The sequence below is a fragment of the Grampus griseus genome (assembly GCF_964374135.1).
Source record: "Grampus griseus genome assembly, chromosome: 6".
NCBI classification, from domain to species: Eukaryota; Metazoa; Chordata; class Mammalia; order Artiodactyla; family Delphinidae; genus Grampus; species Grampus griseus.
The window spans coordinates 113,099,735-113,115,152 of NC_139000.1; the positions used below are offsets into that span (position 1 = coordinate 113,099,735).

Sequence of the window (15,418 nt, forward strand, 5' to 3'; positions counted from 1 at the left end):
CACACTGTGTGTCGGTCCCCCTCTAGGTGATTAACTCACTCATTTCTTACGAGAACATCAATTTCTCCAGGCAGAGATGGAGAAACTGAAGCAAAGAGCCATCCAGTCGCGGTTCTGGGTCTTGGAGCTGGGAGCTGGGCTGGCCAGAAAATACCAGGAAGGATATTTAAAAATGAATACTGTGGAGAATGCGCAAAGCTGAGCTTAGACTCCATCAGCTTCTCACAGCAAGTCTTCCAGATCCAGCAGAAGGAAACTTTCGCTCAGATCGGCTTTGTCCTGCTGCAGCCACAGGGACCGTTCCTTGTATAACATTTCCACACACTTTGAAATGTCACTTAAAAGGGGCACACGTCTTATCTGATTGTGACAAGCTTGGAGAACCTACAAATAAACATCACACAGGGTCTGCCGGCGTGCGCCACGCTCAGAATTCCTGCCCTTCCCCACCGTCTTTATGCCGTCCCCTCCACCCCCATTCAGCTCAACTCCCCGACCACGGGGTCAGGGTTGGGTGTAACCCAGCTTCCTCATCGCACACTTGGGAACCCCCCTCCTGCCCCCTTCGGTGCTCCCCGAGCTGTAAAGATCTGTGCCGTCCACGACAGGGTCAGGAGGGGCGGCAGGGATGCAAACGTGGGATGTCCACGTGTAGTTCACACGTCTGTGCTCACCTGTCCCATTTCTACCGTGCAACTGTTGAGAGCAGCTCTTCGCCACCTGCACACTGTGGGCGGAGGCCGTTTCCTTCTCTTTTTCCAGGAACTGGCTCCCTGGCACCTCACACTCCCCCCACTCCCCTGCAGGATCCGCGTTTTCTCGCTTGGACCGTTTTCATCAGCATGGAAATATACTCTAGAAATCCTGCTACGAAAACCCACAGGCAAACAGGCTCACAAAGCCTCCTGACCCGGCGCTCCCGTCTAGATACCGGCCCCTGGCTCTGCCGGTGCTTGGGCAGAACCTCCCTGGCGCCCCCCAACGCGTTCCCGTGCGTCCTTCCGGGCCCCGCAGACGCGCGGCGTTTGGTCCCTCCAGGCTCTCCGAGCCCCTCTTACTAACATCCCCCACAGCAACCACACCTGCCCCTCCTGTCCTCAGCGCTGGCCTCCGGCAGCGGGGGGCCCAAGCTGCACGGCCCTCCCCTCTCAAACACCGACCCGCCCCCCCCCCAGCCTCCCCGCCCACAGGGCCCTCCTCTCACGCTCCTACGCCGGCACCTCCTCCCGGAGCATCTTCGCGTGCGGAGGGTCGCCCAGGCTCAGACGCGGTCCCGCCTATTCCCGTGTCTTCGGTTACCATCTACATCCTGAGCTCCAAGTGCACGTCCTCGCCCTGGGCGCTCACTGCACCCGCATGGCCACCTGCCCACACCTGTGTCCACTCGGCCGTCCAAATGCGGCTGTGCAAACGGATCACCTACGTCCCTCTGTGCCCCAGCCCACTCCTCGCCCCCCCTCACAGATGCCCAACGGTGGAGCCGAAATCCACGGGGTCTGCTCGTTCCCATGGCCCCTCAGCCCACACCTAACCCGCCATGTGGCTTTGCAGTCTGCCTGCCTCTGCCCCCGTCTACACGGCGTGCTCCTGCAGCCCTGCCAGCCCCGTCCGGTCCTGCCACAGCACGCTTCTCACCGGGCTCCCGATTACAAGCCAAACTTCAGTTTAAAAATGGAAATCAGATAGTCTGACTTTTCAGTTTAAACGCTCCGCAACTGGCGATTTTCGGTAGAATTAAAGGCCGGCCGGCTAACAGTGACCACAAGGCGCCACGACCCGCGTGAGCTGCCTGCCGCCCAGCTGCCACCCTCTGCGCTCCTGGGCACACCCGCCCCTCCTGCCAAGCCTCGCCCCTACTTCTGTCTGCAGCACTTGCCCCATCGGCCTCCCCATCGCTTCCTCTCAGAGTCCAGACTGAGGTCGGACGTCACCTCCTCAGGGAGGCCCTCCTCCCCCTACCCTCACCCACGTTTCTTCTCTCCCCAGCACCTGCTGGCTGGGGCTGGGGTTATTTATGAGGGCGGCCCGTCCCTCCTTTCCTGGAGTGTCGGCGCAGCGAGGACCGAGGCCTGCCTGTCCTGCCAAGTGTCCCCACCCAGTGCCTGGCCCACCGCCTGCCTTCCAGGGGACCTTCAGTGAACACGTGACCAATGACCAAAAGCTCAGTGGTGTCCTGAGATGTTCCAGGCACACATCCCAGGCCTGTTACTGGATGCAGATGACGACCCTGCTGCCCCAAGACCCAAGGTTCACCTGCATTTTCCCCTGTGGCTATTCAAACTTAAGAGGTCACACTGACTGGGTTTAGTCCTTGAAGCTCAGGGGAGTGTGAGTGTGTGTGTGTGAGGTCTGGGGCCCTACAAGACTCCCTAAGCTGCCGTTTCCTCAGCCACAGAATGGGATGATTTTTGTAAGGATTAAATGAGATAATCCAGGTGAAAACGAAGACCACGGCTCGGTTCCTAGTTAAAACTAGGAGATAAAAGTTAGTTCCTGGTTTTGGGTTTTTTTTTTAATTTATTTTTGGCTGCCTTGGGTCTTTGTTGCTGCACGCAGGCTTTCTCTAGTTGCGGCGAGCGGGGGCTACTCTTCGTTGCGGTGCCAGGCTTCTCATTGCAGTGACTTCTCTTGTTACGGAGAACAGGCTCTAGACGCATGGGCTTCATGAGTTGTGGCACGTGGGCTGAGCAGTTGTGGCTCTTGGGCTCTAGAGTGCAGGCTCAGTAGTTGTGGCTCACGGGCTCTAGAGTGCAGGCTCAGCAGTTGTGGCTCACGGGCTCTAGAGTGCAGGCTCAGCAGTTGTGGCTCACGGGCTCTAGAGTGCAGGCTCAGTAGTTGTGGCTCACGGGCTCTAGAGCGCAGGCTCAGTAGTTGTGGCATGCAGGCTCAGAAGTTGTGGCTCTCGGGCTCTAGAGTGCAGGCTCAGCAGTTGTGGCACACAGGCTCTAGAGCGCAGGCTCAGTAGTTGTGGCACGCGGGCTCAGAAGTTGTGGCTCTTGGGCTCTAGAGTGCAGGCTCAGAAGTTGTGGCTCTCGGGCTCTAGAGTGCAGGCTCAGTAGTTGTGGTGCACGGGCTTAGATGCTCTGCGGCATGTGGGATCTTCCCAGACCAGGGCTCGAACCTGTGTCCCCTGCATTGGCAGGCGGATTCTTAACCACTGCACCACCAGGGAAGCCCCTTAGTTACTGTTCTTAAACTGAAATTTCCTCGTTATCATTCTAAAAGTTGCTGCACAAGGCAGTGAAATTTAGACAGTTTCCAACTAGTAGGTTGTTAAACTTTTAGGGAAGGTTTCCTCAAGGTTTTTAAATCTATAGAAAACTTCCTACCCTCTGGTACCCACCTCCACCCCCATACTGCACGCTGACATAGCAACAGCAGTGTGGTTTAGGGACAACAGAGATATTCCTAAGTCTAATTTAGTGCTGCAGTAAGGAAAACATAAACACTTCTTCCTTTCAGTCGTAATAGGCGCCTAAGAATTTATGTAAAATTCTCTTCCATGTCACGTAATTGTTCTTAGGGATAAAAATACACCAAAATCAGGCTTTAAAAAAGTTATCACCCATATTTCATGGGGATGATGAGCCAGTTTCCTAACGCACTTTCCAGGAGGCTTAGGAGGCTCATGCTTAAGGGCTCTTTATTCCGGCTCTGCCCAGACCCCTCCTCTCCTCGGCACAAAGATCTGAAGCCAGACCCGCAGCTGGTGGGCCGTCTAAGCCAGTGCAGGGTCCTCAGGTGCAAAAAGGGACACTGGGAACACCCGCCACCTCTGTGGAGCCCTGGGCATGGACCACGCGTGGCAGGTAGAACTGGGGGTGCTTTTCCCACATTAAGTAGTTCATGCAGAGACCCCAAAGGCAGGAGAGGACTGCACTGCAGGGGCTTCTACGTGGCAGAGCTCAATTTAATGAAATAAAGTTAAAGGCCATGGCATGCATGTTTTGGACCTCCAGAGTCAGATCCTGAAGTGGTTTCCAAGGCAGAGAAATAGTTCCTCTTATTCTATGAAAGTTAGTGTGTCTTATATACCTTGCAGTTAATCTTTTAAGTTCATTTGTATCCTTATAACACTTTAGATATCTGTTATATCACTTATAACATCACTTACTTTATATTCTTTTTTTAAAAAATGTGTCCATCTGGGCTGTTGGATTGGGAACTCCTTGATACCAGGGCCCATCCCCATCGTATCTGCACCACACTGTCTGGCACAGAGCAAGGCCTTAATAAACGTGGCTGAATCGAGTTGGTAAACTAGTACGTAAAACTGACGTGATTTAATGTCTGTAGTACAGAAGCAATCCACACTGAAGTACCCATTTCCAGCAATCTTGAAAGCAAATAAAGCATTTAATTTTAAGCAGCTCTAGTTGAACTTGGTTTTGAAAGACAAATCTGACCATCATTAGCAAATGGGTTTTGTTTTTTTTTTAATGGAAGTTGAACTTTCCTCCTCTGTATTCTAAAATGCTTCAAGAAGTTTGCTCCACAGTCAGCCCATGACTGATACTCACTGCTCGCTTATTAAATGCTAAAAATCTTTTTGCCATTCTTTTCCTGTTCATTCAGCACTTTGAGATACATGTGACATAGCGAATAGGATATGGGCCCTGGAGTAACACGGACTGGGTCCAAATCCTGGAGTGACTTTGGACAGGTCCCTTTCACCTCCCCAGGCTCAGTTTACCCATGTGTAAAAGGGGACCCTGATAACACCTCACAGGTTCACGGTGAGGTTTAAATGACCGTGTCTGCACGTGTGTGTACATGTAACTGCCATGTAGCATCACTTGTTAATACAGAAGGTTTGCTCTTATTAGCAGAACAAAGTCCCCAAAGGAGGTCACAGACGCTTTCAAAGACAATGCAGGGGACCCTTTTATTAAAAGTAAAGGCACATAGTTTTAGTTGGCAGTAACAGTTACTTCTAAAACTAATTTATTTTTTTTGCCAGTTCTTACAAGGGCTATAAATAATGGTTCACATCTTGCTTTCTTCTACTTTAAAAAACAAAGAAATTTAGTGCTATTAAAGAGTAAAAAAAAATTTAGTAAAAAGATGAAGATTAAGGTACTGGAGACCTTGAGGATTTCAATTTTCTCTCTGCGTTCCAGCTACTATTTTTAAATGCAAGCAATTACAAGGCTACTCACCAATTTATGGCTTTAGGGACACAGAATACTGGTGTTTAAGCCACTTCCAACTTAAGTGATTGATAGTGATAAAAATGCAACAGTGATGTAAACTATATACTTTGATAGCAAGTTTTCTAATTCCCTATATGCTGAGTCTCGTCAAAAATGAATTGTTAGAACAATAGAGATATTCTACTCTCTGCCCACCCCTCTTTAATGCAACATTGATTCTGGAAATTTTTTGACCTAGTGATTACAAGTCCATGGTACACTCAGCAGAAATAGCAGCATCCTAACAAAAAAGGAAAAGTTCTAGAATCTAATAGAAATGAGAACATTTAAAAATACTCAACTGCTTAATATCCCTGTGAATGATCTCCTAAGTCTTTGAGAGTTTAACTTTGGTTGACAGGTCTAGTATTTCTAGTATTTTAATATGCCCACATTCTTCGGCCACCAGAGAAACCAGAAATAAGTTGGACACTTAGTATTCTAAATAAATTCACGTAGCTGAAATGTTTTAAATGAGAAGGAACAAATGTTGACATCAGACATTGTCGACGTAGACGTACACCCAAGTGTCAGAGCCACTCGATTTATCTGCCCTGGAGGACAAGTGAGGTTTGACTCACAACATTGGAAAACCACGTTCACAAGAAGCAATGGGCCCCTGCCCACTCGGCACCCCACGCCCCCACCCCACATCCCTGGGTACCTTCAATGAACACCTCGGCCGATGTGGTGTCAGAGCCAGCGGGGTTCGCGGCCAGGCAGGTGTAGCGCCCTGTGTCGTCCTCAAAGGCCTCGGCTATGACCAGCGTGTGCAGGTCGCCCCCGTCCCAGCGGATCTGGATGTCGGGACTGTCGTGCAGCTCGATCCCCTCACAGAACCATCTGCTGGCCAAACGGAAGTCCCAGGACAGGAGGGAGAGAAAGGAAAAGGGGACGTTTAAAATAATAAAGCAGAAGTGAAAGGCGAGATGCTATGTAATGAGATGCCTGTCTGATTAAAAAAAGCCCTGTGTCCGTGTTACTAACCTTACTAAATGCTATTACATTTGAGACCATGAAATGCATGGCTAGACAATTCCCATGGGTTTTCTTTGTCAAGCACCTTGTACATTTCATCAGCCTGGAAATAGGGGACATCATCACACTGGGAAAGACCATTTCAGTTACAAAATGAAAGGAACACAAGTTCCAGGTGTCTTACAAAAATGTTTTATCACCAGTGCCTCTCACGTCTATTACAATTTTATCTGTTGTTCTTATCTAAAGAAAAATATGAAAGTAATATAAACATTGTGCTCAAAATACTTAAGGTACAGTATCAAGGGAGACACTGTCATGTTACAGACCCTGGGCAGCAATGTTCCTGTTGACATGGTCAGCTGGGCAGGAACAGAGTTAACGCCTTCCACATTTCTGATATTTAGAGAACCTTCCAGCAGCGTGCCCGGCCCCCATGATGCGGGCAGGGGCAGCAGTGCTCTGTAATTCATTCTTGCTGGTCTCACCCCTTCCCATCGACCAGGCCCTTGGTATGGGAGGTGGCAGGTGGCCAGACTGTTTCTATGCGGGTTCCCCCTCACACCCTTTCCTTTATTCCCTGAGCACCTCAAACTCTCAACAGGATTTTTACAAAAAAATACAAAGCTGCCCTAACCCTCCTCCCCACAAACGTGATTTAGTTTCAAAGAAATACGAAGGAACGTGCCACTGACAACTAAAAGGACTGAATTCTCTGGGACAGAATTGTCCATTTAGCTCTTAATCAGCACGGAGAGATTTTCCCTGAGTCTGATCCTCTATAAAATTCTTTGGACTTGGCATCCTTTTTATGTCAGTGAAAACTAAACTTTTCTGCATTTAGATAGCACAATATAGGCTTCTGTCTATATTTAGTCTGAAAGTTAAGTTAATAAAACAAGCCAGTTTGCTAATACTTAGCATATTAACTCCAGAAACTATATTAAAAAAATAAGTACGAGATATTTGGAAAAGAACAGACATGACTTCGGGAATTAAAAACCATATAAAGGGCCTCCCTGGTGGCACAGTGGTTGAGAGTCCGCCTGCTGATGCAGGGGACGCGGGTTCGTGCCCCAGTCCGGGAAGATCCCACATGCAGCGAAGCGGCTGGGCCTGTGAGTCATGGGAGGCCCGCATACCGCAAAAAAAAAAAACAACAAAAAACCCAGCCAACTGAGCATCTAATGCAATGCAAGGTATATTGCTTTTGAGGCAGTTGAGAAGGGCAGTATTTCATGATTCTGAGTAGTTTGTGATTTCCCTTGTTTTCGTAAAGTCCTGGAGAACATTCTGGCCGAGAACCATTTTCTAGTCCCTCCTTCTCTGCTCTTTCCACAATCACAGGCCAGATCCTCACCCCGCCCCCCCGCCCGGAGAACTGTCTATGGCTCCAGTGTTACTCGACCTGAAGTCTTTTAATTGATCTCTTCATCCCTGGCAAGCTATGGAGTCTTTATCCTGTGGCAGGTGAAAGCACTCGACACTCTTCCCTACATGAACCATTCCCTAAACTTTAGATCTTTATTGTCTGCTTTCCTATAACTTGGCCCAGGTTTTCTTTTCTATCATGTTCCTATCCAAATCCTGTTTCTGTCAGGTATCTGCATGGAGTTCTCGTTTCCTATGCAGCCCTCATGTATGACCTGCTTCCTCTCTGCTCCCTGCAATTCTCCCCTCACCCTCGGTGCCCATCCCACCCTGGAGCTGCTCTCCTCACAAGCAAGCGAAAGGTGCCTTCAACAGACTCAGCTCTACCGAGCACACGCTTGCCGGGCATCTTCCACGTGGACAGCACCATGTCAGGTACTAGAGGCCTGGAAGAGTCGAGCCTGGTGGACTCTGGAACCGGCCAGAGTCTAGGTGTCTGTACGTTACCTAGGGTGAGTTACACTGCCATAAAAAGATAAGAACCAACTGTCAGAGGGAAAATGAGGCATGAAAAAACACAATTAAGGTTTAAAAGAGAGGACGATTGATTGCCTTGGTTAGATAAGCTCCTTGGGACACCCCTGCCGGCCACCCCAGGGCTGTGACACCCTGACCTCAGGCTGTGCACACAGCCTGCAGGCCACCACCTGCTTTCCTGAGGCCCGTGAGCCAAGCCATGGTTTCCATGTTTTTAAAGGTGAGGAAAAAAATCAGAAGAGTTATTTTGTGACACATGGAAATTATATAAAGGTCAGATTTCAGAGTCTATAAACAAAGTCTTGGGGGATCACAACCGTGCCCTTGAACTAACACAGTGTCTGTGGCCACCTTTGTGCTGCAGCAACAGCTGGGTTGTTGGGCCAGACTGCACGGCCCACAAATCCTGCAACACTTATTATCTGGATTTTACAGGAAAAGTGTGGTCCTTGGACCAGGGAGTGGCATCAGCACCATTTAGGAGCTTGTTAGAAATGCAGAATCTCTGGAGGTCTCGCAGAAAACTAAAAACAGAACTACCACATGATCCAGCAATCCCACTCCTGGGCATATACCCTGAGAAAACTATAATTCAAAAAGATACATGCACTCCAATGTTCACTGCAGCATTGTTTACAATAGCCAGGACATGAAAACAACCTAAATGTCCATCGACAGAGGAATGGATAAAGAAGATGTGGCACATATATACAATGGAATATTACTCAGCCATAAAAAAGAATGAAATAATACCACATGCAGTAACATGGAAGGACCTGGAGATGATCACAGTAACTGAAGTAAGTCAGACAGAGAAAGACAAATATCCTATGATATCATTTATATATAGAATCTAAAATATGACACTAATGAATCTGTCTATGAAACAGAAACAGACTCACAGACATAGAGAACAGACTGGCGGTTACCAAGGGGGAGGGGGTAGCAGAGGGATGGATTGGGCGTTTGGGGTTAGCAGATATAAGCTTTTATATATAGAATGGATAAACAACAAGGTCCTACTGTATAGCACAGGGAACTATATTCAATATCCTATGATAAACCATAATGGAAAAGAATACTTTAAAAAAGAATATATATATATAACTGAATCACTTTGCTGTACAGCAGAAATTAACACAACATTGTAAATCAACACAACATTGTAAATCAACTGTACTTCAATAAAAAAATTAAAAATTTAAAAAAATAAAAGAAACGCAGAATCTCGACCACCATCCCAAGCCCACTGAATCGGTCCAGACCCCAGTGATTCACATTCACGTGAAGGGGAAGCAGTTCCAGTCTGTCACGCATGGACCAGGCCAGCCTGCATCACGGGGCCTGCATCATCACTTCTTGAGCAGAGAAGCCGTATTGTATGTGTCCTGTATCTGCAAAAATATGTTCTGTTTGTTTCTCTCTCCTCTACACTCAAAAAATTGTAGCCTTATTCACTTGGCAATTGATACTATGTCACTTCCTATCCTCCGTGGTGTTTCTTTATATCACTATCTGAGGCCTAATGCATTTAGGCCTTACTTCCTTATCCAGGAAATGGACTCTCTTTCACTGATCCATAGTGTACTGCACCTAGTTGGTGCTTTAAAAATACTTACTACCTGCCACTTGTTACTTTAGAATATGCTGCCCAAGAAAAAAACAAACGGTGAAGGCTCTGTGGCCTAACAGATTTGGAAGATGCTACCTATTATGTACATGTATATGTATATATCGCTCCTTCATGTAATTAAGATTTTCTTATTAAAGGCCCTGAGAAGTCCTGCAGAAAACAAACTAGTTTAATGTTGTTTAATCCAGCATTCATTCATCTTACTTGGCCATGCGACTCTTTCTCATTTTGCATCTGCTAACATCCCGTGTTATGTTGCACGATGCTTTTCTGGCACATTCATCCCATAGAGCCTGCGGTTTTTAAAAAATGAATTAAGACCAATTATAATCTGGGACTTCCCTGGTGGTCCAGTGGTTAGGACTCGGTGCTTTCACTGCCATGCCCCAGGTTCGACCCCCTGGTTGGGGACCTGAGATCCCGCAAGCCGCGTGGTACAGACCAAAAAAAAAAGACCGATTATAATCTGAGCAATGATGATAAGTGTAAGCCTGAAGGACATGATCGGGAAGCACAATAAAGCACTTGAACTACACTGAACACTGGCAAAAAGGTTCAGGTACAAATGCACGCTGGCCACAGCCTAACACACCTATCTGGTCTTGGGGATGGTGCCTCGTGACACCGACATGGCACGTGGTGATGCGGGTGGTGCTTACAAACCCCAGGGATGACCTGGCTTTTGCTTTTTAAACACTCATGCTTTTTGTTCTCCAGCTCCATGGACGACATTTTTAAAGCATCTTAGGTTGTAGCACGTAGAAGAAATAGCGCAGACAAAAGACTAAATTTGTCTAAATCAGGCAGCAAGCCTAAGACTTAACGTGAGTCATTCTGTGGCTTCGACACCATCAGGGAAAGTCAGAGCGTTACGGGCCCAGGAACTGCCACAGGGCCAGTTCTACACTGTCGGGATGGGGGCTGTCACGGTGTGGCCTGAAGGAGGGGAGAGGCTACAGATATTGAGATGGGGGGCCTCCCTGGGGCACCAGGCAGGGCCATGGCTCCAGCCACTGTTCACATAAACGTGTGTCTGGTTCACGGCTGGAGCTGCAGTGGCCTCACAGGGATGTTCGGCAGAGACCGTAGGAAAAGTCGTTCACCTTCCCGGTCCAGGCTCTTCATCTGAGGACAGGAGACCTCGCTATAAAGCTTCATAATTCTGAGGTTCTTGGTGAAATGAAAAGGTTGTATATTTAGTGAATGCATGAAAAATACTTCAAGAAATGATGCAGGAAATTATTTGATGAAAGGTGTTAAGTCATGAACGGCTTTGCTTCTTTGAAGGGTCCGAGCATATCGCGGTGTTTCTGAGGCTATGCACCCACATCGGGTCCCTGACCTTGTCATGACCCCCACTGAGTCCTTCACCTTCTACGGAATGAACTCTGCCCCTGCCTTTCTCTCCCACGAGGACAGAGGCTTCGGCGGGGCCCGGCCTCATGGCTGTGCTCACGCAGCTCCCCAGGGCTGTGAGCTCCAGCCCCGCGTCCGCACACAGCACCTACTTGGCACGTCTTTAACCGTCTGTGTTTCTGACGCTTTGACGTGCTGGCCTGGCTGAACCCGGAGACGTGGCCCCTCTCAGGGCTGCGGGTTCCTGGAGACGGTGAGTGACACCTTCAGGCTCCTTTCCAGTAAGACTCACCAACCCAGAGCCCATCCCCCTACCCCCGCAGGCCCTCCCACTCGGCCACCGTGCACCTGCTCTAACGCCCACAGCCAGGCAGTGACAAGCAGGACAGCCCCGAGTCCAGAGCTGATGGCCCCATTCAGAGCAGCCCCGGGGCCTCCCCCTGCCCCACCCACCAACCCTTCCTGCAGGGACACAGTGAAGGTCCCCCCTCCCCTTCCACTCTGCCTCCCGACCCACCCTGGGGACCCCCTGTCCTCCCCCACCCCATGGCGCAGGGAGCTCCCTGCTCTGGGGCCTGTGAGTAATACAAGCGTTTCAGAGGCATCTCCTCCTGACCTGTCAGCCTCACCACACCTGAATGATGACAACACCTGCTTTTTCATACACTGAACTCATCAGAGAAGAATAAGCTTACAAATGAAGACAGGCTGGAACAGGTAAGTCGTTAAAATAACACCTATGGGGCTTCCCTGGTGGCGCAGTGGTTGAGAGTCCGCCTGCCGATGCAGGGGACGCGGGTTCGTGCCCCAGTCCGGGAAGATCCCACATGCCGCGGAGCGGCTGGGCCCGTGAGCCATGGCCGCTGAGCCTGAGCGTCTGGAGCCTGTGCTCGGCAGAGGGAGGGGCTGCCAAAGTCGTATCTGGTCATTTCTGCCTGAAGATGTCCACAGAGGGAAGTTGATCTGCTCTCACCTACTCAAACTGAAGTGCAGCTACAAGGCATAGCATGAAACTCAAAATCATCAACTCCACGCATATGTCAGAGGAGGAAACCAGTCTTCTCCACTCTTCTGTAGCCGATCAAAGACACATCACCTTCTTATGTGACCTAAGAAATCCTGAAGGTTTGAAGTCTGGACACCACGAGGTAGCGGATGAGCTAAAGTCACTTTATTTCATTAAATTTCTTAACATTTCCATCAGCTTCCTGGCAAAGAACTCGAAACACTTACTATTCTTTAAAGAAGAGGTAAACGTCAGGGCTGTTGATTCAGTTTTGACCTGCAATTTATCCTCCATTAAATTCTTATTGCTAGCGCGGCTTAAGACAAGCTACGACATAAACACACAAAATCAACGCAGCCCGGGTGTGGGGAAGGCACGGCACGGGTGTGACACTCCGCCACCCCCCCCCCCCCCGTCCCGAGGCAGACGTCATTAACAGATCAGAATGTCTTCAGCTAGTGGAACCGAGTGCCTCGGAGTGGCAGGCGACACAGCAACCGAAGCGCAAGCCTGTAATGGAACACACTGCCGTCCTCACCTTGGTATCCTAGAAAACACATTTCACTTCCCTGCAGATCCTGAAAGCTGCTTCTATTTATTACAAGGTGAGAGTGGAAAGAGACCTTGGTTGAGATGCAGCCGTGTGGAAACATGTCCTGTGCTAAGACAGAGCCTACTCGGGTAGAATTCCGCGGAAGGGCACCTGGACGTTTTTTCATCCCATTTCTAATACCCAGAAGCCATTTATTTAGTGGACAGGACACTGGACAGCACATTAGAAAATCAAATCCAGCTATCTATATACCCATTCTGTACCTCTGATAAATTTCAGCTTCCTGTCATACTTCTAATCTGTTACTATAAAATGGGAAACACGTATAATACAATCTCACAGCTAGGATGAGGTGATAAAATGTTTGGGAACAGTGATAGTTCTTAAGGGCTTATTTGACTCAAATGAAGGGAAAGAGAATGAATCCTTATTAAATGCCTATTATACGCTACGTGCTTTGCAAATACGGCCTCGTTTTACCTTCCCACAACCTTGTCAAGTAGTTGTCATTGTACTGAAGATACAGGCAGCTCCCATTTATCTACAGAACACGGACGATTAAATCCAGACCATCTGCACATTTCCTTTTCCTCAATACTTGTAGTTTCACCTTTCATGGAGCCTTTTACTATGGATAGAAACAAGCTGTGACAAAGTTTCCTGGTTCTTCCTCTAATCTCTGTGGAGCCACGAAGCTGCTATGTAACTGCCACCCGACAGCAGCTGAGAAGCAAACCTTGCCCATCCGTGTGCCTGGTAAATCCCCAGTGAAAAGAATGAAGAGATGCCCACGTCACAGCAACCCAGTTGAGACTGGTTGTCAGATTTTGAGGCCACTAAATGGGGTGTGAAAATAACCCTGCATTAGTTAGAAATAAAATGTAAACGGGTTAGGAGATGCGGTCTCGTTCATTCATCCGTTCACTCATCAAGCAATCATTTATTCATCCATCAAGGGGCTGACTGCACTTCAATTCCAACCCAGGGACTGACCAGGGTACAGATGGCAGATAAACCGGGTTTTTCATCTCATGAGACTAGTAGTAGGGAAAACGGAGAAGAAATCCCAAGTACAGACATCAGCTCATCTAATGAAATTGGGTTTTCCCACCACATGGAAGCAGGTACTGCTTCAGAATCTTTCAAGGTTGGTTACAGCCTCCAGCTTACAGATTCAGCTTGCTATACACAGAATACTTGGGTTGAAATCAATTTATTAGAGACAGGATAATGTTGATGGACTTCGTGAGTCTTGAATTTTTCCTTTTTATTCATAAAGGATTATAACACGTAGGAAAAAAAAAGGACTGTAGCATTTAAAGCTCTATACGATGGCGTATTTCTTTATATTATTCTGTGCTGGATTTTGAAATCAACAACGTTTTAATATACATACACATGTATATTTCTTCTTGTGGCCTGTCTTTTTTTCCTCGGGATTTTTTTCAAACGTTCCAGCCTAAAAAATGAGACACTGCCAGAAATTCAAGGTTCCTATTACGGCACCAGCAGGATGTGGTAGGACTGAAATTCAAGAAGGTGTTTTACACAGAAGAGTTTCCTATTTAATTGTTCACTTTCTACATTTCGAGGTGAGGTTAAATGTAATGGCTGACTTGGTCTGAGTCCGATGTTGGAGGAGACCGCCTGCATCTGACTGCAGTCCTGGGAACTCCTCGGTTGGGGTGGAGAGGGGTCAGGAGAATAAGCAAAATCAGGGGCATCGCAGCTGCTTCTGAGCAAGTGGCTGTCTATGGAGACCACCAGAGGTTTCCATTTTGGACAGCGTAGGACAATTTTAGCGTTTACAATGTGGCTTTCCTTGTTTCCTGCCCTTCTGACCCCTGGCACCTGGCAGGCTGGCTAAGAACTGCATACTGGAGCTGGGATATACGTCTGGGCAAGCTCAGAACACTCTGGTTTTCCAAGACAGGGGAAGAGTGCTGGTTTTTATGACACTAAATTCAACTGCTAAATGAGAAGAACTAACAAATCCACTGGCAAAGTAGAGTTTATACTTCCCAGCATGGGAGACGGATAGTTTATGTTAAAAAAAACCACATATAGCAGCACTCGGCTTCCAAGCTGACTAGTAATATCTATTCCAGTACTATCACTTAAAAGGAAATAGGTATTTTAGGACTCACAGTTTCTTTTGGTGTCCTTATTTTTCTGTACCACAACGATGTGTCATGGAAATTTTCTGCACCCTGTATTTTAAACATGTGGCTTTTAAAACGAACAAATCTGACTTATAAAACTTACAAAGCTTCATCAGTGGAGCATGGCTAATATTCTCCAACGCTGCTAAGGAAAACGGTAAATCTCCGAAGTCAGTTAATTGAAACAAGGAGGCCTTATGAAATGAAAGCCTTTAAAAACAGTTGAGTTTTCATTCTCTCTTATAAGGCAGTTTCCTTATGCTCATGGGGAAACCGAGTTACATTCAAAGTTTTCTGCTTTGCTTCTCCACTGATTCGTACTTCTCAGAAGAAGTCATCTGCAAAGGGTGTCAGTGGTGATCGCACAAAGGCAAATCCAGCCCACAGCGGCCCCTTCTCCGAAGCGCAAGCAGCCACGTGGCTTCATGCAAGCGTGTGCTTGGAGAAAAGGAAGAAACCGGCTTCTTTAATGCTCATATAATGGAAATAAAGGGTAGAGAAAACACCAGGGACAAGAGTGGTTCAGTAATGGTTCCGTTTTCCAGGTGCCCTTTCTCCCAAAGGAAGGGCAGCTCTCTGCCCTGAGCTGGAGAATTACCAACATGAAACTGGCAACCTCTGCCCAGCACG

The 15,418-nt window shown here is 48.0% G+C and overlaps 1 protein-coding gene across 1 annotated transcript in view; it reads right to left on the minus strand.

Moving 5' to 3' along the window:
• The window catches only part of PALLD (palladin, cytoskeletal associated protein), a 400,580-nt gene that overhangs the window by 233,198 nt on the left and 151,964 nt on the right, over positions 1-15,418 (minus strand). Inside the window, exon 3 of the mRNA XM_082656727.1 lies at positions 5,857-6,035. Within this exon, the coding sequence (XP_082512853.1) occupies positions 5,857-6,035 (179 nt within the window). The remainder of the gene's footprint in view (positions 1-5,856; positions 6,036-15,418) is intronic.